General features: G+C 40.9%; 1 protein-coding gene across 1 annotated transcript; it reads right to left on the minus strand.

The window, feature by feature from the left end:
* Positions 1-203: 203 nt before the first annotated feature.
* drd4-rs (dopamine receptor D4 related sequence) lies at positions 204-22562 on the minus strand. The gene is made up of 6 exons (XM_056237359.1): positions 22013-22562; positions 8394-8552; positions 7797-8071; positions 4811-4923; positions 2327-3030; positions 204-919 (listed from the first exon to the last, which is right to left on the minus strand). The coding sequence occupies exons 3-6, from the start codon at positions 8031-8033 to the stop codon at positions 717-719; spliced, it is 1257 nt and encodes a 418-aa protein (XP_056093334.1). The 5' UTR covers positions 8034-8071; positions 8394-8552; positions 22013-22562; the 3' UTR covers positions 204-716.
* Between the last annotated feature and the right edge of the window lie 546 nt (positions 22563-23108).

Consider the following 23108-nt stretch of genomic DNA (forward strand, 5'->3'; position numbering starts at 1 on the left):
ACTATAAGTAACTTTGCAAGTATGTCAACTTATTCTATAACCCCTTATTCTACTAACCCTACCAGTCTACTAATACTCTAATGAGAGTTAGTTGACATATAGGTGCAACTTTACTAATAGTCAACAGAGTGTCTAAAGGGGATCCTCAAAACAACAAAGTGTTCCATAATGCATTCGATTTTTAAGAATAGGCAATACAATGCTCAGTATGCAGTATGCTAGTATGTCATTCCAAACATAGCTTGTGAACACATTTGAATGTGTCAACTTTCTCTTAAATTATGAAAAATGCTGCCTGTTCAATCTGCATATATTTTCAAAACAAACAAAACCTTAGAAAATCCATTTAAATCAACACAGATACCAATCACTTAAACACTTAAACACGACCGCTATCTTCAGTGTGGACGTTTTCACATATTTTATGCCTCTGGGCTATGAAATCAACAGTATTCTGTTATCTACTGTAGTGTTCAAGCAATCATTTTACAAGAACAAAAATGTTCGGTTAACTAAGGCATCAGAAGTTTTCCTCATTCCAGTCACATTCCAGTCTATGTCCATTCGTTCCTTTCGGTAATCCATTGTAATGTTCAAATCCCTTTTAGCATTCATTCGCTTGTCCTCAGATCATCCTGGTGTTTTTTTAATCATCATTGTTTGAGTGATTTAATATCATCATGAATTTAGCCTTGCACTACAAAATGCGTTCGGGCTCATGAGCGACAGAAGAGCAGTTTTTGAAAGACCTTCCTGAACTCCACGTTGAAGGCAGTGTAGATGATGGGGTTGACGGCACTGTTCACATAACCAAGCCATGTGACTACACTGATCAGCGTTGGCCCAATGTCACATGACTCGCACAGCGCCTTAGTCACATGGACCACAAAGAAAGGAGTCCAGCAGGCCAGAAAAACACCTGGGGAGGAGGAGATCAGTTCGAAATTTGGAGTTTATGAATATTCTAACATTGGTACATGATTGAACAGGCTTCAGACAGCAAAAAGAGCGACCGAAGCCTAATGTGCCTGCTTTGTTCTCTCTGGGCACCTTGGTGTGTCAGTTACCTTTTTATTCTGCTTTTGTATTTTTTTCATTTATATTGCTGCAAGCTGACCTAACACCACGTTTTCAGTCTGTATTAGTTGTGAGGAGAACAACAATGGTGAACATATGGTCACAATCAGAAGCTGCTTTCACACTGCTTTCATTGCCTTGAAAACAGCCTTATATATTTTATATTTTACAGGACTGTTAGAAAAGCAATTGTCATGTTAATAATCCAAGAGCAGCAGGTGTCACGTTAAGCAGAAAGTTTTTATACATTGTCGAGCTTGTCATTCTAGCAGTGTTCTCATCATACTTGGCCACCCCATGGGTTTCGTTTCTGCTCATGCATTTATTCACGACTTCATTAAATATTTTTCACATAAATGAACATTCAAACACACATTGTGTTCATTGATGTATACCTGCATAGTTTTGGTTTCAAAAACCTCAGATCATGGCAAGCCACTTTGAGTGTTTGAAAAGACCAGCAGCATTTGTTTTGGAAGGTGGAGTTCCCTAAAGGTACCCCAATCCTGCTCCTGGAGGGCCACTGTCCTGCAAAGTTCAGCTCCAACCCCAATTAAACACACCTGAACCAGCTAATCATGGTCTCACATGGTAGAAATTTCCAGGCAGGTTTGTTAAGGCAAGTTGGAACTTGATAGTGGACCTCCAGGGCCGAGTTTGGACACCCCTGCCTAAAGGTGTCTTAAAGGGATAATTCACTAAAAAATAAAATGTATGTCATAATTTACTCTGTCTAATTTCAAATCATATGAACTTGTGGAACACAAGTGGAGACGTTTAGGAGAATGTTCATGATGCCCCCAATCCAAAATATGCTAATCTTTTTGGGTGTAGAACAACAGTAAATGTTTAAATGGTGAGTAAATGATTACATTACAGTATATTATAATTGTTTATATTATATAATTTGTATTTTAAGCTGCATATTAAAATGATTTTAGTGTGTTGTGTTTATTTGAAAGCTAGACTATACAGTACCATTGTGCATGAGACAAATAAAAAAAAAGTCATGAAAATCTAATAAAGTATACAAACCTATGACATAGGTTAGGCTACAAAATCTGCATTAAACCTGAGCAATTATATTTTGAGAATTAATATTACATTTAAATAAATATATTTTTAATAATATGCTTTATATATTATTAATATATAAAAGAGATCATCATTTAAATATATATATTTAAATGATCTCTTGGTCTATTGAGGAGAAGTTGTTTACAAAAGTTTGATCTGAATTGATACTCACCCACAACCACGGGCAGCACCTTCATTGCCTTCCGCTCCCGTCCGCTCACCCTGTTGCTCTTGCTGTGGCGGCGTCCCGCATGAGACCGATGGTTCTTCCCCACACCGTTCTCCCGGCCGCTCTCATCCTCTGTGGCCCGCTCAGGGTTCTCTGCATCCGAAACACTGTCCATCTGAGTGGTCATGGGGTCACTCTCTGCTGCCGGCATCTGACCTTCTGCCTGCTCGTCTGTGGTAATGGTAACCGGACTGGCTGAGGAGGCAGGAGTAGTCGGGGTAGCGGTGAGAGACGTCGGACTGAGACCTGCAGGCATGAGGTACACCACCTTCTCCCTCGCCCGTCCCTTCTCCTTCTGTAGAGCTGCTCCCAGACGCAAAGACAGGCTCCTACGCCCTCTGGGCGCCCGGCGGAGGTGCGAGCGGCTACGACCAGAGCTCCATCGCTTTAGTCCCCTGAACATCCAATAGTACAAGAGGAGCATGACAGGGCAGGGGACGAAGAAGGAGCAGATGGAGGAGTAGACCACAAACTGGTTGTCCTCCAGCTTACACACTTGAGGGTTCCTGTTGGGAACCTGGTTCAAGCCGAATATGACAGGACTGGCTACGCCAAAGGAAAGCACCCATGTGGCTGTGATCAAGACCAACTGACGAACACTAAACTGGTTCCTGTTGTACTTCAGAGGGACCACCACTGCAATGTACCTGCAATAGAGATGTAGAGAAGGTTTAAGGCCCGGATATACTTCGCTTTTCACGTTCCACTTCATCTAATGCACATTTGAGAAAGCCAGTCATTCAAAGTACACTCCATGAGTGCAGATTGATACATTTGGCCCATGCACTACCTAGTGGACCTTTGTTTTGTTGATAAGATGAAGGTTCAAAACCTGTATACATTTTGTTATTCTTTGAAAAACAGAAAAAGTAATTTTGAATAATGCGTTGAATGCGTAGTGTTGAATAATATCCAGCGTTGTTTTGGTCCCCATTGACGTTCATTGTATGAACAAAAATAGTAGTTTCATTTTTCAATCCCTTAAAACAGGATTGTAGATAAAGTGTTTTGGCATGTTCATATTGCACACAGAGTCAGTTAAGATTGATAAAACATTCAATCAGACATTACTTTTCTACCTTAATATGTCTGCTTTTACCGCAGTTACTTTAGCTTGCTTCTAAAAGCTTATTTTTATGCGTAAAATCATGATTGACGGCTCCATAAAGCATGTTTTGTGTTCGTGTTCGTTAATCACAAAAACCCGCTGAGACAGTGGAAGATTCTAGTGTAATCATTTTAAATAGCATGAGACCTCATAAGTCTGATTCATCTTTTCAGTCATCTACATCCTTTCGACCCAAACCTTTGTTTTCATCTTCAGAGACAAGCTCGGTTTTGTTTTAGAAGCCGATGCGTCAAAGACGGAGTGATCCTGTTTTGCCTTGGTCTGGGACCTCTTGAAGTTGTTTCATATTGTTAATGTGAAGCAGTGATGCTTGATGCGCTGTGTAAGTAATGAAATTCATTTGAAATTCAGTGGTTTCATTAGCATCCCTGGACACCCAAACACACATAACCACCGAGTTAAGATTCAGTGTGTGAGCGCTCAGAGAGGCACAGAACAGACCTGCTGAATGTTAAAAAATCATTATAAATTCATCTGAAAGATTAGGGACCACCGCAAGAGATGAGTAGTCAATCTGAATAAGCAAACTATTCTTTTGTTAAAATCTTTTATGCAATGTTGTGGGTATTTCCGCCACATACGAAAATAATCATGCTTTGGTAAATCGCAATTGTGACATAAAAAGTCAAAATTATGAGATAAAAGGTTGAAGTTGTGCAATACCAAGTCATAACAGTCGATACTAAGTCATAACTGATATAAAGTCATAACTATGGCAGAAATTAGTATCACTTATTTTAACTTTTTATGTCATAATTATTACTTTTATCTCAATTTTTACTTTTTGTCATAATTGTTTTTGTAATTTTTTTACTTTATCTCGACTTTTCATGTCATCATTTTTTATGACATAATTATAACTTTTTATGTCACATTTATGACCTTTTTCTCTCATATTTTCAACATTTTGTCTCATAATTCCGACATTTAATGTCAAAGCATAACTTCTTGAATATGGATGAAATGGGCTTCCATAAAGGTAACATGTAGAAAGATAAAAAGTAAAGTGTTACTTGTTCAATTTATACCCATAATATGCAAATTACTCTTTTATGTGCCACTCTTTATATTTGTTGTATTTATTGACAAATACAATTCCAACTAATTCCAAATAATTGTTTTACCCTGTTCATTCTATATATTTTTTATAATTTCTACAGCTTGCGTACATGCTGCCAATGCATTTGTAATGCTGCAGAGGGAACTGGGTCTCATTTCAAGCAAGTTCGAGTCAAAGTTTGTGCTATTTTTACTAGTCGTGAGCAGGTGTGTGAGTGTGTGTGGGCTGCGTCTCTCACCTGTCCACACTAATTGCACATAGATTCAAAATGGAAGCAGTGCAGAGCATCACGTCCATAGTCATTAGGGCATCACAGATGTACATACTCAGTGTCCAAATGCCTCCGAGGAACTAAAACACAGCCACACACATACAAGCATAGACAGAGAAGAGATACCGTATAAGACAACAGGACACACACACTCATCCATACCTGTCAGGGGCGTCAACTGCATGCATGTTAAATGGAAAAGAATAAATTTTTAATCAAAACATGTGATTTTCTTAAATTAGTTTTAAAAATTATTATTATTATTAATTTATTTTAAGCATTAGCACAAAATACAGTTGGATATTAAAGAACATTCATAGTTTTCTCTTTATTTCTTGCATGTTTATAACACAATTTTTTTTATAATTTGGTCTTTCAATTTTCAATTTTATTTTTAGAGTGACTCTATAACATTCTGTCCAGGGACTATAGATTAAAAGTAGCCTTTGGCTAATTCACATTTACAGTTATGTTTATTATAAATAATAATACAATAAAAAAAATTAAAAAAAATATATGCACAACATAAATACAAATACTCACCCGAAACTGTTAAAATGTTTTAATTATAATACTAAATATAAAAATACGAATATTATAATATTCAAGATTGTTTTTCAAGATGGCAACAATTTTGAATGGGCTATTTTATAAAGTCAGATTCAAGGTCACATTAGCTAGTCTTTAGGGATCATATGGAAGAAGATGGTAGGTCTTTTTCACTCTATGGTCTTGATTGACTGCAATTAAAGTTTGAATTCATTCAAAGCATTAACCAAATCCGTAGTGGATTTACTCACTAACCATACAATAAAGAGAAGAGAAGGGAAGGGAAATCATTCACTGCATCAAGATTCACTTCACAGACACACAAACCTCAAGGGCAGCAATTCAGACGTTAGAAATCTTTTCCTGAAGTACAAAATGTACACCGTATGGCATAAAGTCAGCATGAAAAGAAAACTGACCCTGTACTTCTTAATAAATGTTCCTTGTTATTAACCTCATCCATGCAAACCTGTCACATAGTCCCTGTTTCACAGTCAAATCTTTTCCAGGTGCATAAAATCAAGCCAAAATGATGGCATGATGGCATCCATTATTTTCCTCAATGAATTAAGTAAGTAAAACAGGATGCAGTTTATGAGATCTAGACCGATAATCAGAAAGGTCAAACCTAACAACATATCAGAAGCGGCCTTTGCGATTTGGAAGCCCGTTTCAAAGAAACAGTCGGAGGCCAATGAAGACATTGAATCATTCAGTCAAACGATTGGTTCAAAACAGCGCAGTCTCATCCCAAGACGTCATATAACTGACGTCTTGGGACGTCTTTTGACCATACGTCAATATCCGCCTTTTTAGGGTACCCTTAAACGTCGGTTAGATGACGTTATCGGATCCTAACTCTACCCCAGACCTAAACCTACCCCTAAACCTACCCCGTCACCTAACTGACGTTAAAGGTAAAGCGTCAGTTGTATGACGTCCCAGGATCGTCATAAACCGACGTTTAAGGGTACCCTAAAAAGGCGGATATTGACGTATGGTCAAAAGACGTCCCAAGACGTCAGTTATATGACTTCTTGGGATGAGACTGTGTTATTCAAAACGGCTGATTCATTCAGGGACAAAGCAGAAGTGACTAAGGCTGAATCCAAAATCATTATTCAAGGGGACATCTATTTGTAGTAGTGTCCGAAACCATAGTGGACGTTATTGAGTGCACTCATCCAATCCCACATTGCACCGCAACAGCGAGTGTACAGCCAATATACACTCAACGACCGTCCGAATTTGCTACCTCATTTTCATTCAGTTCTTCAAGTGAACTGTATCAGTGGACACTAATGTAGGGAATAGGGATTGAGGGTTTAGGGGGTGATTTCGGATTCAGCCTGTGTGAGTCGTCGAGTCAGTCATTAGAACGATTTGTTCAAAAACACGGATTCATTCAGTAACAAAACTGAAACTGTGTTGCTCGGAGACGTGCAATGGCTCTACTGTTTGGAACTATTTCCGTTGACAAAATAGAGGGAAAACCGACAATATTGTGTCTAAAATGTAAGTCACCTAATAGCCTATAAACTTGTTGTTTACTGAATTTTTTGTATAAAATCAATATCACATTTGCAAACTTAGCTATATAAAAAAATATGCTGATATTCGGGAAAACAGCACTTTGGCTAGTGTGAAATTGCTTATAAATATTAAAAACAAGAACTTATATGAAGATTTTTTTTGCAACGTATCTTGGTTTTTGGAAGCATTTTTATTCATTTTGGTGGCATTTTTTTGCCCCAAGCCCTAGTTAATTTCCGACCCTGGTGTGTGCGCTGCGTGATGGTGGGGGGTGGGGCTTTTTTTCAAGAGCAAGCGGAGGCCCCTTCTGTTGCGGGGCCCGTTTCAAGTGAAACAAAGCAAAGGCCGCTACTACAACAGATGATCTGTGAACCATCGCCAGAGCCGTAGGCTTCATTTGAACATTGCTGACCTCACGTCCCCGAGTTCAACAGCTTGTTTTCAGTTTCAATTATTATGTTAGAGAATAAGTCTGGTTGTTTATGTTAGAGAATAAGTCTGGTTGTTTATGTTAGAGAATAAGTCTGGTTGTTTGGTAAAATGGAGATATTAGACTAGTGACACTTCACCGAGCAATCATTACAAGTTCATAATCACATGTTTGACTCAGAAAGTTCTCAGAAACCCTGTAGCGCTCAATGCTTAATGAACCAGCATCTTCTACTGAAATCTTTTCAACACTGATTATAAAAAAGGACAGATGATTGGGGGACAATACACTCCATAACACCCAATTTGCCTTGAGCGAGACACTTAACCCCAATTGCTCCAGGCTTAATAAGTGTAGTGAGGTTCACATGGATAAAAGCATCAGTAGTCTGAGATATAGAGGAGAGGTTTAGACCGTCTACCGTCTGTCATCGGCACTCACCTCAGAGTAGACGTAGAGCGGGAGGACCAGCACGGCCAGCAGGAGGTCGGCCACGGCCAGACTGACGATGAAGTAGTTAGTTGCGGTTTTGAGGGAGCGTTCAGTCAACACACTGAGGCACACTAGGATGTTCCCCAAGATGATGATGAGGATGAGAGGCACGCCGCATATCAACGCGAAGTAGTTGTACCCCTCGTGGGCCACCGCTGGGTCTATACTCGGTGTCACATTGGCCATGGTGCCCCAAAGTTCAGCTGCCAACCCGGATTCAACATCTGTAAGAGGGAGTGGGGGCTGTTTGTCGAGATGAATGGGATTTTGTGTGTGTAATGTATGCTAATACGTGTTTGCGTTCTTGCCCACATGTTACGAGGAGAGGAATTATGACAAGATGAAGCCGTAAATATATGAACAAGCGCCCTCATTTCACAGTCATTTATATGCAGTGCTTGGAGATGCTATCATATGTCTTCTTATTTTTCGACAGTAACACACTCCATTTGTCATCTTTTTGCAAACACAGTATTGTAATTTTATGGTGTAAATTTATTCTGTTTGCTTCGCCTAGTTCGCTTTCATTCTAGGCAAAGTTCTCACCTTGAAACTGTCACGAACAGACAGGTCCGTTGGGGATTGTAGAGTTTGTAGACATGTCTGGCGTCTGAGAGGGTTCTAATCACATTCTGGAAGTGTCGATTCTCTCCGTCAAGGTACACAGCGGCCATGTTGAAAGAGTTAACACTTCATTCATGTGATCTGATAAGAGTTGAAGGAGAAGAAATGTGATAATTGCATTTTTCTTTTATGCTTTATATAGGCATCATCAGCAATGCACATGGCGTAGATGTGTTAATCAAGTTAAAAAGGAACGCAAGATGGAGTTTGACACCCTTGAATTACCGAAGATTGGTGAAGACTTTACATTTTGCTGTCACAAGGTTGTGTGGTTCCACGCACAAGCTAAAATGTGCCAAAACTGATTTGCAGTTGTTATCGTACCTCACAGTATCTCGTTTTCTGGTCTGGTTCCATAACTGCAGTATTTAAAGAGGTACAAAGGCATATAATATGTATCATTAATTAAAAATTTGGGTCAAATTAAATAAAGAAAAAGAAAAAAAGAATTTTCTTTAAGAAAAAAATTCTTTTCATGGAATTGGCTGTCATCATGTTATTTTTCTGGGTTTCTTTATTCCCTGTTAGACACGTTGGAGTATGGGATCAGAGGATGCTGTGATAACGGACTGTTTGAAATTCTCCCCTCTTGCAACAACAGGTGAAGGTTGCTATGACAACCTCCAGTGTGTACGTGTGTGTGTGCACCACAATAAAGACGGGAGGCACTTGTGAGCATGTACATAAATAAAAAGCCAATCAAACCGTTCCAGTTCACATCACCCTTTGGTAAGTAATGGAAATGTTCAATTAGGGAAGTCTCCTCTCAGGTCGATGTTATCATTTCTTGCTTCTTCTCGTAGAGTTCTAGTTGTGCTAGTTAGCGGGGTTGTGTGCCATTAAGGACTAAATTGAGAATGCCTTTTAAATTCCAATTTAATCTCTAAACATGATTCCTATTTGTAATTCTAATTTAAAATCAAGGAAGTAGAATTAAATTGAATGAACCTGAAAGAAATTAATGTAGTTTTTAAAATTATTATATTTGAAATACGTGAGATGTTTATAGAAATATTAGGTGATATTAATTAAATGTTTTTGAAATGCCACATATAGGTAGTTAATATATGTTTTATATTTAATACAATTGAATTTTATGAGAAATGGTGGAAGATGTTTTAATTTAGGCTACCCCAGATCAATAATAGTCGATATTCATTATTTTTTCATTTCAAAGTTTTCTGAAAACAATTTGGTGGACATTGTATGATAGATTGTTTCTGCCACAAAATAATAAAAAGTGGGCTTTTTATCGCACAAACCAATTTTTTTTTCTTCTTTTCATAAAATTCACAAAGTCTCAAAATTCAGACTTCATGGCTTTCAATAATTGCAAGTTTATGTTATGTAACGTCGCAACTGTGAGAAACGAAGTCAAAATTCTGATAAATAAAGTTGCAATTCTAAGAAATAAAGTCAGAATTCTGAGAGATATAGTCAGAATTCTGATAAATAAAGTCAGAATTCTGATAAATAAAGTCAGAATTCTGATAAATTAAGTCAGAATTCTGAGAAATAAAGTCAGAATTCTGATCAATTAAGTCACACTTCTGAGAAATAAAGTCACACTTCTGAGAAATAAAGTCACAATTCTGAGAAATAAAGTCACAATTCTGAGAAATAAAATCAGAATTGTGAAATATAAACAAGTCAGAAAACAATTCTGACTTTTTTCACTCAATGGCGAGCAAAACAATATTCCATTCCAATATTCCAATATTCAACACTCTCCAAAAAAAAGTTACAAAAGCTGTCACTTTCAAAAAGTACACCTTTGTACCTGTGCATAATAGTACCTTAAAAGTTACATAATGGTACCAAAAGTGTACATATCAGTACCTAAATGGTACATATTAGAACCTTTTTAAGGGTACCATCCCAGTGCTTTTGTACCAATTTTTCTGAGAGTAAACATGCTGTGGGTTGTGGCCAATATCAATTAAAATTCACATTTATGATTTCGAAAGGGAACTCGCACTTCGCCGAATGACGCTTTGGGGAACGCCTCAGGCGTGACAAGTGTCTGAAATCACTATCAAATCACAGCAATCACATTGACCGGCGACAGCCCGTGAATCATTAACGTGAATGATTAACGTGCGACCTGCAAGTATATAAGGGCACCTTGCAAACATGACAAATCATCTTTTCGTCTTCAGGGACTGTCTGTTTGTAAACGCTACAAGAACGGTAAGAGAAATGAAACGTACAGCGAAGGCCGATTGCTTTCAGATGTGTGCCGACCCTTGCCCAAAGTTTTTGACGCCGGGTGACACACACGAACTGTGCGTTTTCTGTCTGGGTGAAGGATCGCGCACAGGAGGTTCTCGAGGGAGCCCTCTGTGCAAACTGTGAGCGTTTTCCATCTGGCCCTCTTCTCGAGTGAAGAGGGTTCAGCATCTGGACCTCGTGGTTCAGGTTACGCTCGTGCCGAGGCAGAGCGGCGACTTGCATCATGGGGCTCCCAGATGGAGCTCGTCGATCACCTTGAGAGGGCTGTTAACCTCTCAGATGATTCGGTGACTGACGAGGGCGATCTGCAGGTCGATGATGAAGATTTCTAGCCAACTGTTCCTGCAGATAGTGCTCTTCAGGATGAGCAGGAGATGGCAGAGGAGGTTGATAATCAGGTAGATCCTGAACCCCCTCAGCCACCCTGCCCCGTGTATGCAGAGCTGGTGGATGTTATGGGGCACGTCGCCGGCAGGCTGCAACTGCCTTGGCAACGCGCTAGAGGAGAGACCGTTCGTGGCAGGCTCGACGATCGGTTTCTCCCCGGCCATAGACCACACTGGGGTCACACTGAGGTCAAGAAGGCATGGAAGAACCCATACTCTGCTCGTATCCACCGACATCAGCGGACTAGTTTCGCTGATGTTGAGTCGATCGAAGAGCATGGGTACGTGTCGATGCCGCCCATTGACGAGACGTTTGCAAACTATCTCGTGTCTGGGCAGGCGTCGACACTGAGAGCTCCAACCCTGCCATCCAAACCGCTGAAAACAACAGCTCGTTTGAATGGCAGACCATACACGGCAGCAGGTCAGGCCGGTGCTGCAGGCATACCAGGCCGACCTGCTGGGGGATCTCGACCAAGGGGCAGGAATGTGACCATGGAGGGGGCCCTGACCGTTGAAGCAGAGTGGCGTATGTTGTACTCCCCTTCTTTTAAGTGTACTAGCTCTCTTGCTGAGTACACTGCCATGGGCAATGTGATTAGGCACCAGGATGCTGTAGGCGCTGTGTAAACAGCTTATCTGCCAACGAAGGCTGCGCCGTTAGGTAGTAGGCCTTAGCAGGCCTCCTTGAATGGGTAGCCCCCAAGAGGGCGCTGTAGGCCAGCTTAATTTATGTGGTTGGCCTTGGTGGTTCAGGCAGTTGACTCACTGATGGGTAGTAGGCCTTAAACAGGCCTCCTCGGAGGTGAGTCCCAACATTGTGTGACATACTTTATGGCCGCTACCAGGTAGCTAGCCGTATTAGGCCTCTTGTGGCTGGACCCAATAGTTATGTTGGGGTAGTATGGTTCCCAACAGTGTACTTTTGTAGCAGAATTGACTTGCTATCAGCTAGTAGGCCCAACCAGCCTCCTTGATAGGCGAGTCCCCAGCTGGCTGGCCTTAGCAGGCCGCCTTAGAACTATCACCCAGACTCAGGGCTCATAGTTACCAGTTGCTATCAGGTAGTAGGCTCCTCAGCCCTCCCTGAAGGTGAAGTCACACTTAAGATGGTTTTCAGTTAGTAGGCCTTACCAGGCCACCCTGAAGGCGAATTCCCACTTACGTTGGCTATCAGGTAGTAGGCCTCACCAGGCTTCCCTGGAGGCAAGCCCCAAGGACAGGCAACTGGACAGCTAGCCTGACTTACTATCGGGTAGTAGGCCTCACCGGGCCTCCCTGAAGGTGAGCTCCCAGATATTGTGGCTGTCAGGTAGTAGGCCTCACCAGCCCTCCCTGAAGGTGAGTTCCCTCATGCTGTGATTATCAGGTAGTAGGCCCCACCAGGCCTCCCTGAATGGAAACTGTCAGGTAGTAGGCCTTGCCAGGCCTCCCTGAAGGTGAGCTCCAACGGGCTGTGGTTATCAAGTAATAGGCCTCACCAAGCCTCCCTGAAGGTGAGTTCCCCACATACTGTAGTTATCAGGTAGTAGGCCCCTCCAGGCCTCGCTGAAGATGAGCTCCCACGGACTGTGGTTATCAGGTAGTAGGCCCCACCAGGCCTCCCTGAAGGTGAGTTCCCCACATACTGTGGTTATCAGGTAGTAGGCCCCTCCAGGCCTCCCTGAATGGGAACTGTCAGGTAGTAGGCCTCACCAGGCCTCCCTGAAGGTGAGATCCCCACATACTGTGGTTATCAGGTAGTAGGCCTCACCAAGCCTCCCTGTGAGTGGTTTACTTGTGGTGCTGGGTTCAGGAAGCTAGTGGCCTCTTGCTTTCAGTTCAGCTGGCCTTAGCAGGCAGCTGCTGAAGGTGAGCTTGCGCCCTGGCTCGACTAAAGTGTTCATTCTCTGCTACTGGTTCCCTCCCGGAACCTCTTTTCCTGCCTACAGCCTGGTTTTCCTACCAGGCGGACCATGTGCTCCCCTCACCGAGGGTCACTATGAGCATGCGGACTCCTGAGTCTGGTCAGATGGTCGTAGGCCTCTCATGAGGCCTCCCAGTTAGATCAGCCCTTAGGCCTTCACAGGCCTCCTCAGTGTTTTGAAACACAAACCCTGGGTGGATCCGTGGATCGAGTAGAGAAACTCCCCTCGCTGGCAATGGTTGGAAAGCACTATGCTGAGTCATACTCTCCGGGATATCCCGTCTCTGAGATCCGGGCCGAGTGGTTCACTGCCAGCTTCACAGTCCCTCGGGTTGGATGCCTTACCTAAAGGCAAGTGTTCAGAGGCTCTGTCTTCGGACAGACAGGAAGTGGCCAGACTAAGTGTCTATGTAACTGACGCCAGTTGAGGCCGTCCTGGTGGCATTTCGGGGTGAGTACGTTCCCCTGAATAGTGATTGGCTGGGGTTCCTTCGCATTCCCTAGCCACATTCCCTAGAAGGGACCTCTTCTAATTGAAGTTGTGGTCCTAGGCCTTTGAGCAGGCCCAGGTAGGCCTTTCATTTAAACATGTTTATGGAGGTTTTCCTGCGAGGCTTATAGCTTGGGCTATGACCGTAGGGAATGCTGTCACTGACAGCCCAGTGTGACCTGGGAGTGAGTGGTTCTAACGTTTCATTTGAATTTGCTGGTTCGGACTGTTGTCACTGCCAATGGGCATGCACTCCCCTTAGCATGGCGGTGTGTGTATATCATTCCCCAAAGCGCCATTCGACGCAGTGCGAGTTCCCTTTCGAAAGGGAACGTCTCAGGTTACGACTGTAACCTATGTTCCCTGAGAACAGGGAACGAGACACTGCGTCTCCTTGCCATGCCTCGGGGCCTGCCTACCAAACAGTCCCTTCAGACGATAAGGTTATTTGTCATGTTTGCAAGGCGCCCTTACATACTTGCAGGTCGCACGTTAATCATTCACGTTAATGATTCACGGTCTGTCGCCGGTCAATGTGATTGACGTGATTTGATAGTGATTTCAGACACTTGTCACGCCTGAGGCATTCCCCAAAGCGTCATTCGACGCAGTGTCTCGTTCCCTGTTCTCAGGGAACATAGGTTACAGTCGTAACCTGAGACGTTTTGCTTTAACTGTCAGTTGATTTGTAGAAGCGTCAGATTAATATGCTGTCCAGGTTGTGTCCATGCGCCACACAGTTTTCTCACTGCATGGATTATGTATCCCTACATTGTGCGGGTATTAACAGAAATCTTAAAAGCACTGTGTGATGACTCTTTAATCTCCCAAAGTACAAAGGTAAACAAAAACAGCGTGCCACTGGCAGTTGTCAATCTGGTAATCTATCCTCATGCCTCTCGTACCTTGCGTTCTGCCTGTAAATGTCATCCTATGACATCCTTGCGTAATGGGAACAGCAGGGGAAAGAAGAAAAAGTCACTAACACACCCTGGTGTAAGTCTGTCGGACTGAAACGTTTCAGACAAGGCACACGGATAACAAAACCAGCGACAGCCATCTCATCCCTGTCCCAGAACGTCTCTTCCCGAGAGCCGTCAAAGCACAAATAGCTTCCATCTGTCTAGTTGCCAGAGGAGACCTAAAATAATTTCATTAGAAAGTTTAAAATGCCAATGTCACATTGACGTCTGCCCTAGAGCAGAAGGACTCGGAAGGTTGCATCTCATTTCGTTCCACCTTTAAGCATGAACTGTTTGATTTTCCACATATGAGGCCAATATGAGACACTTTATTGGGATTAAGTTCATGCAGAAAGGTCGTTTCATTACAGGTGGAATGATTTAAGAATTAGTCTCTTTAGCAGAAGCTCCATTTAGAGGCTTCACATTTCTCTGACCTTCTGAGAACCTTTGTGTTCTGCACTTTTCAAGAGCACAGTACAATGTAAAAAATGATATGATCAATAAGTTATGACAACATCTATTTTTTTATTGCTTTAACTCATCCAAATAAGTTAAGCAATTTTCAAAAATGTTTACAAGTTATACAAGATTCAACTCATAAATGACATCCAAGTTGATTGTGAAAAAAATTAAATTTTTAAGTACAATGTACAAAAACACTGGTAACACTTTATTTTACAGTGTCCTTGTTACATATGTTACATGTACTATAGTAATAACAGTAAGTTAATTAAAGCAACTAACCCTCAACCAAATCCTAATCCTACCCACATGGTGTTAATTAAAATTACTCAGTACTTAAATATATAATTAGACTAACAATGACACCTTAAAATAAAGTGTAACCGTACATTTCTATTTCCTATGACTTCTCTTAAGAGCATTGGAAGAGCAACTCTGTGTTTAAGATGTTAGATGATGCTATTATGAGAACTACCGTGTGTTAAACCTATCACATTTCTGTCTGTCCAGAATATTGATATTTAATTAATTATAGTGGATTACATACATTTATTTATTTATTTTTATGATCAAAATGGTGATATTTAGCTCTGTCCCACACTTTGCGTACAACCCTAACATTAGATTTAGGGATATTCAGGGACGTCCTATATATAATGTTTTCTGTTAGGGAAGTGTGTATTATGGCCGTGTTGCATTAATTTCTCTCTTCCTATTGTTTTGGACTTCCGAACCATTACTGATTTCCCTTTCTCAGTTATGCTCAATTAAAAGCGTCTTTTAGTATTGAGATATTGTCCTCACCTCCAAGAAGGTTCCGTCACCAGCGATGGCAGCCGGTTTTAATTATAGACAAGGAATTTCAGAGCTGCTGCATTCCTCCAACAGGAACAATGAAGAGTGATCAAGGTAATTACTGCCTTTCCTCTCTCTTTATTATAGTTATTTTTTCTAAGCTAATCAGAGAGCACCAGTCTTTTCGTAGGTGTTCAAAAACTTTTGTGCTGTCATTGTGATCATTCAGTCCAATAATAATGTTTGCATAGTAGTGCTGCCTTATTATTGAAGGTTTGTAAAGTGTCTTTTATTGATTTAATTCTTTTTGAATTGCAGCAGAGAAAAAAAAGACAGTGAACCTGAGGCATCTCGCCTGTCAATGCCTCTCTATTTGAGCTGGTCATCTTTTTATGTCACGGTTCAGGAAAAATCTTGACAGAAAGTGTTTTTCACCCTTAAATGGTTTGATTCATGAGACGTCTTGAGAGGCGGCCGATCAGGTGATGGCCTGTGGCATTTCCTTTGTGTGGCTGGATGTCTTTTTGAAGATTTATAGCCATGAGGCTCTACAGGAAAACATTGAGGGAGCAAGAGGAGAGATAAATGTGGAGATATTCACCACGACAATAAAAGCTCAGAGGGAGGCGAGGCAATGATCTGTGTTAAGGGAAGGGATGGCGTATTAAAGTATGTGTTTTTTGTGTGAAGGGAAAGTGTGAAAACAAGAGGATCAGGACACAAGGTAGCAAATGGCTACAGTTTTTTAACTGTGTGTGTGTGTGTGTGTGTGTGCGTGTGTGTGTGTGTGTGTGTGTGTGTGTGCCTGAGTGTGTGCCTGCATGCGTGTGTCCTGGTAAACCAAAATGTCCCCATGAGGAAAACAGCTTATTAATCATACGAAGTCAAGTTTTTTGAAAATGTAAAAAGAATGTTTTCTGTGATGGGTAGGTTTAGGGTTAGGGGATGGAATACACAGTTTGTATAGTATAAAAATCATTATGTCTAAGTCCCCATGAAACATGAACACACAACGTTGCGTATAGGTTACGAAAATGAACTTCATTTAAAAAAAAATCACTTCGAATTAAAATTAGAATTTAGTACTTTTTTAGTTTATTACAGGTAGCTTGGAGCAAAGGGATCTATAATAGGCCTATCTGTTGAAAGTTAGGCTATATCTGTTAGCATTAGCATTCATCTCAATGGTACTTTTTGGCAGGCACGTATGTGTCTACTGTCTTTGTCAATGTTTTAGACATTCAGCTGAGCCATATATGTCATTTGACTCATCAGTCAGGATCCACAAGAAAATTATATCCCAATAAAGTTACTTTTGCCCACATAAATGTGCAGACACATTTACCGTTGCTCTACGAACATGAAGTTTCACACAAGGGCGAAACATTTTCCCACACAGATTTTGCTCGTGTTCAAGTGAGTCTGGTGCCATGTGACATTTGGACATTTTTTGTCCACAAAATTGTATCCAAAATTTGGCTAATGTGACCACACCTTAATGGTGTAGATATGGCATACCAGCTAGGGATAGGCCATGCTTACCAGCCTACTTCTAGCACTGAGGCCATTGAAATGGTAGCCTTAACAATTGATAAAAAATAATGATTATATTATACATATAGCAGCATTAGCATTAGAGGGTAGCGCATGAAATCCTGTACGTCTTTCTCTTACATTATATTATATTACTTTATATTTTTCTCAGCTGTGCTAACACTGGTACTTTATTTCCCACAAATCGATATGTGTATGTGTGTCCATGGCTTATAACCAATTGACATATCTTACATGTATACGGTGTATACAGCTGGGAATTTGCGCGGTCTCTGCATTAAGCCAATAATGAGCCAATCACTGTGAAATGTCATGGGTTAATTTAACATGCTTCTGATGTAATCGACAAAAGCTGTTGATGGGCATTCACTTTGTTAAATGGAGTCATCCAAGACAGATTGTGATAAGATTTCAGCTTCAATTATTTCAAGCTGACAGATATATGAACAAAAACTGTCAAATGTACTTCATCCACCAAATGTGCCTCATGACAATTGCCTTGAGTTGCTGTGAGATCTTGATCATTGATTTTCATGTTTTAAGTCTTGTAGATCAACTGCCTCTTATCTAGAGTCCCTCTCACAATCTCACTCTCTAGTTTGGCAAATTAGCATTCAACACACAATCAAACAATTCTGAACAATTCAAAATAGGTTTTGCTGTGCTGTCTGTGTGAAGGGTGTGGCATTACGGACATAACCCACGCTTTATATTTTGTGAACCTTTTTACAAAAGTTAACAGATATCTCCTGTATACCAGTTGGGGACATTTCGTAATATAATTAGAGCTGTGAATAAACTCAACGGTTCGGTGGACCCAGCACAGCTGCGATTAATGTGAGGTCACACTCTATTAAGCGGCGCCCTCGGACTGTCAATTAGAAAGAGATGGAGAAAAAGAAAAGAAATTATTGGACAAAGCAATTTTAAAATGAAATAATTATTCCGATGGCAGATGGAGATTAGACATAATATGGGCTGGAATCAGTCTGAGGAACAAAGGGCTCTGGATCATAGTGGCTTTTAGTTATTAATTCATTTGATAAGATCATATTTTAATAGCTTATAAAAAGTCAATTATTGAATTGTTTTTGGAAGGGTTGGGGGACATGTTGCCTATGTTAAAAAGCGCTATACAAATAATTGTGAATTGAATTGAATATCAAGCTTGCGGTTTTTCAGTATAAATGGAAGTCTTTGAACATAGACAGCATAGTAAAACATGAAGTGGATCATCATATTGATGAATTCCTTCTGTTTCTTTAACCCATCTGGTTATCTTTTTCTCTCTTTCCTATTTTTCGTCACGACCAAGCCTTGCTTTACTCCATGAGAGTGCCCCTGCTGTGATCTAGGGACCATCTGCCTAGATGGCTCTTCAATGAGTGAACTTACCTCTATCACACTCAAACACTCACATCAGACTCTCTTCTCCATGGTCAGATTACTATCGAAATACCCCAGCTTCAATGTTGCCCAGCGCCAGGTATTTACATCCCCGTCGGCTTTGTGCCAGACGGAGCCAAGTGGCTTATATAAGTACAAGATATGATTGACCTTTTCCTGCTTGATCTCAGCTTCTCAATGGATTTACAGACCTGGCATCCAACAATGTGGGTTGCCCTTTTAACCAGGATTTAGATTCAGCTCTGTTTTATCTCTAAGTAAGTTCAGAAGAAGCACCCAGGCAAGATCCCCAGTTTAAACTCACCCACCCAATGCCTGTACTAATTTGTGTAAACTGAGGGAATAATCAAACTTGCCTCTCTCTCTCTCATATGTAGCACTGGAATTCATTATAGTGAATCATTGTATCCTAAATGATCCTCTCTCGTATGTAGAACTGGAAAGTCTGATTCAATCTATTGAATCAACAGATTCCAAAAATTATTCACTGATATGACTCTCTGTATATTCATCTGTTCAAGTTTGATATTGTTACCCTAATTGAGATTCAGTCAGTCATTCATTCATTCAAATTCATTTTGAATGATTCAAAAATACAGATTTTATTAAGTTATAAATTACATCACTGGGTACAAGTAATATTATTATTTATAAAAACATGCTGCCATCTTAATTTACTTAAATGTAGCTTACCTTCTTCAGATTATGAGCTTAGCAAGATACAATTTAAAAGAGAGTTACCCCAATTTAATTGTTAAGAATCCAGTTTGAGTATTGCACAGTGTTTGACAGCAGTGTTGTTCCAGGACCACATTGTTCTAAGAAAAATCAGCCAAAGAATCAATCTACTCCTGGCCTCAGTCTCTCCGCAAGTTTCATGTGTGTTTTCACATACTGAATGCAACCAATGCATTTCCCCCTTAAGCATATGGTAATGATATAATCTATTCTCAACCCTCAGTGCTGAGAGGTGTTTGACAGTCATCACCAAGGGCCTGAAAAAGCATACTGATCTACTTCCTGCACCTCTCAAGAGATTCTTCAGACATGTAGCATAATTGTGTATATTACACTGAACAATGGAAGGGTTGCTATGGGACTAGGTTGGGCAATAAATAAAAAGTCCACCCACTTGCGGTCTACAGTACCATAGCAACCAACCTATGGGTTTTAGTGCCAGATCGATTTTAGATGTTTCTTACCAATAGAGAACCATAACATCTCAGGGCGGTGGCATTACAAGACCATAGATGCAATTAAAAGCCACAGGTTTCCTTTAAGGGGCTGATGGGGTCATTGGATGAATGTTTGAGCAAGTGCAATAGACTTGATCAATGTTCCAGATGCCAAGCGGAGGCATGAGAGTTGTGTGAATGCTGACATGTTGTCAGAGCGTTTCTTTGAAGGCTGTTCGTACGTACTGAGCAACAGGTGCTAAACAGCCTGGACTGCATTACAGCCACCTGTCTGGATCCAGCAAAACACAGCATGGTGCTTTTGGACCCGCTTCACTGAATGTCTGTCACCAGAGGAAACGACAACCTAATGTGTCTTTCTGACCAGCTGTGTGCACAGCAACAACAGCGTGACAGCGGTGGGGGGCGGAGGGGAAAGATTGATCTGGCACCGGACCCACGGTTGGGCACTGTGTGTTTGTGTGTGTGTGTGTGTGTTAGTTGCTATGGTTTCTAAAAACTGATGCTCATATCAGAGCACTCTAAAAAATGCTGGGTTGTTCTAACCCAATTTTTGGTCAAATATGGACAAACCCATACGTTAGATTAAAAATTTAATTTAAAAATTTAACCCAATGGCTGGATTTGTCCATATTTGACCCAAACTTGGGTTTAAACAACCCAGCATTTGTTTAGTGTGTGTGCAAAATGTACTTCATTTGAGTGTGTGAATAGTGTGAATGACCCAACCCAATCTCATGAGAAAACAAGTATTTTATGAGTTGTCAAAAAAATATGTATTTGTACGATATGAGACGTACGAAAACGTGTGATTTTTACAGTAGCACCTCATTGCAGTACATGAGATCCAGGGGGCGGAGTTGGATCCAGATCTAAGGGGTGGAGATGGGTAGGATTAGGGGTGGGGTTAGGGATCAGGGGGCGGAGATGGGTAGGATTAGGGGTGGGGTTAGGGATCAGGGGGCGGAGATGGGTAGGATTAGGGGTGGGGTTAGGGATCAGGGGGCGGAGATGGGTAGGTTTAGGTATATGTAAGGTGGGAGGAGTTGGATCTGGATCCAACTCCTCCCCCTGGATTTCGTGTCCTGCAGTGAGGACCATCTCGATTTTTAGAAAAAAAAAAAAGTAAGCAGCATGAAGGTCAACCTCTAAAAATAACCATCAGCAGGGTTAAGCAGATCATTCCTACGAATTAGCCACCAATTCGTCAAAATATAAAACTTACAAATTACCATGAGATTGTGTCGGAATGATCTCAATGGAGATTTAGATTTACTGTAGGAAAGGGCATTGGGGACCAGGAGTCACTAATCAAAAATAATCGCTATAATCTGATTTAATGTGAATATAGTTGGGCAGAAAAGAAATACAAATCTTTCATCAGCATCCAGTTTCTGTTTATGAATGTACTGATGGTTGCCTTTAGCAGCTTTAGTTTAAATTACTTTCCTCAAAAAACATCTATGATTTTTCTTAATCTATAAAAGTATTGTCTCTCTTCACTTGATTTAGATGTTTTGTTTATATTAGTTGTTGTCTTACATTTTTTTTCTGTCCTGTTTGTCTTTTTTCACATGTGAATATCTATGTGAATGTCACTCCGTATATTATTTTAGTGTTTGTCATTCATGCTTTCACTAATATATAAATATATATATGTATGTATATAGTTATAGTTAGTTAAAGTTATCGTTATTATTAATAAAAGCAAGAACAAAATAGCAGGTATGAGAAATCTGAGGATTGCATCATAATTTGGTTGTCACCTTTCCAGCGTTTTGGTTCAGGTCATGTCTATTAGTCTCATTTGTTGTTGTGATCAAATGCAGAAAAAAGTGAGAATTCACTCAAGCAGAAAAGCTTTGTACTGATACACTGTGAGCCCTGTCTAAATTCTGTGCAGATAAGTCTGCATTCATTCATTCATATTCATGAATTTGGTTGTCATTTGCATAATTTAAAAGGCAAATGTTTCTGGTTCACCCAAAACGAAGATGTAAAATCTAACACGAACAGACCACCATCTACAGTATCTTGTCATGTTTTCCTCATTTAGTTGATTTGCCTCACTTTAGGTTATGACGGTTAAGTCTAGCATTCACGTAAATAGAAAAACTTCACAGTTATGAAAAAGATAAATGTTCTTACCTGAAACTCAAAATGGAAGAAAACTGTCACAGGAAAATGTCAGAAATCCATTAAACGCACTCTCCCGTCCCAAAGGTGTCAGTGCATCAGAGGTCAAAAGAGTGTCCCTTTCAGTCTCCCATTGTCTCAGCTTTAACGTTTTTCTCCATGGGAGAAGCACGTCTTCCAGCTGAGCTTTTTTTTTTCCTGTGTGCAACCCAGTGATCTTTTCTGACAGTCTCTTATGTGTCAGAAAGTTTCCTCAGGTAGCGTATCCGCTAGTTTTATACGTGCCGTCTCTCGCTCTCTTAGTTCATTAGCTGCTGTGTGCGGGGAAGGGTTGAGAGAGCGCTATCACTCTCTCCGCTTCTCTGTCTGTGCGCCACATGCTTTCTGCTTCTCTATCAGTTACTCCCTCTCTCTTTCTCACCTCTCTCTCTTCCTTCTTACCTTGTGACTCCTTTCTTGGTCTATTTATGTGTATATTTTCTTCTTTCTCTAATCGGTCCTCTTTACACATGTCTCTCTCTCTTTTTCTTCAGTTTTTCCTCACTCTGTCTCGTGCTTTCTGTCTGTCTCTCTTTCTCTCCTCCCAACGTTTAATTGGCCGTGGTGCACCTGTGGCTGTGATTGGTGGACAGATGAATAATTTGAGCTCCCTCTCAGTGATGTGCGTCTCAGAACAGCTGTTGACCAATCACTGACCCAGTACGAGCTTCTGGTTCTGACACGCAAAACTGCTCAATTTGAGCCCATGCCAGAGGGTACTAAATGTGAGGCATGTCCTTCATGTCTCGCTGGTAAATATGCTCAAAGGGAAGAGGCAGGGATGGCTTCTTTGACTCCAGTGTTCAGTTGCATTATCTATCTGATAACAGCCAATTAGGTTTTGTTTGCTTTGGTTCTGGCGGCCGGCCCTGCCGTGACCCTTTTTGGTGGCTTTTATATAGATCTGTTTGAGTTTTAGAACAGTAAACGTTCCTGAGCTTGGCGTATGACCCGTAATGCAAACACAATTGTGCTTATTTACCCTTGAGTGGATATTTTAAGGGACAGATGAAAACGTATGTGTGTGGGGTGGGATGTTGTGTAAGAGTGTGAGATATATGGATCTGAC

This window comes from Rhinichthys klamathensis, unplaced genomic scaffold (assembly GCF_029890125.1).
Source record: "Rhinichthys klamathensis goyatoka isolate OS25496 unplaced genomic scaffold, OSU_Roscu_1.1 h1tg000485l_1, whole genome shotgun sequence".
Taxonomy (NCBI): Eukaryota; Metazoa; Chordata; class Actinopteri; order Cypriniformes; family Leuciscidae; genus Rhinichthys; species Rhinichthys klamathensis.

What these genes read in the sequence shown, in the direction of transcription:
- drd4-rs (XM_056237359.1), bottom strand. Translation starts at nt 8,033, where the DNA reads ATGGCCAATGTGACACCGAGTATAGACCCAGCGGTGGCCCACGAGGGG. An exon ending in TGTGCAATTAGTGTGGACAG is followed by an intron (nt 3,031 to 4,810) that starts GTGAGAGACGCA and finishes TCTCTATTGCAG; the next exon opens with GTACATTGCAGTGGTGGTCC. An exon ending in GGTGCTGCCCGTGGTTGTGG is followed by an intron (nt 920 to 2,326) that starts GTGAGTATCAAT and finishes CCTCCTCCCCAG; the next exon opens with GTGTTTTTCTGGCCTGCTGG.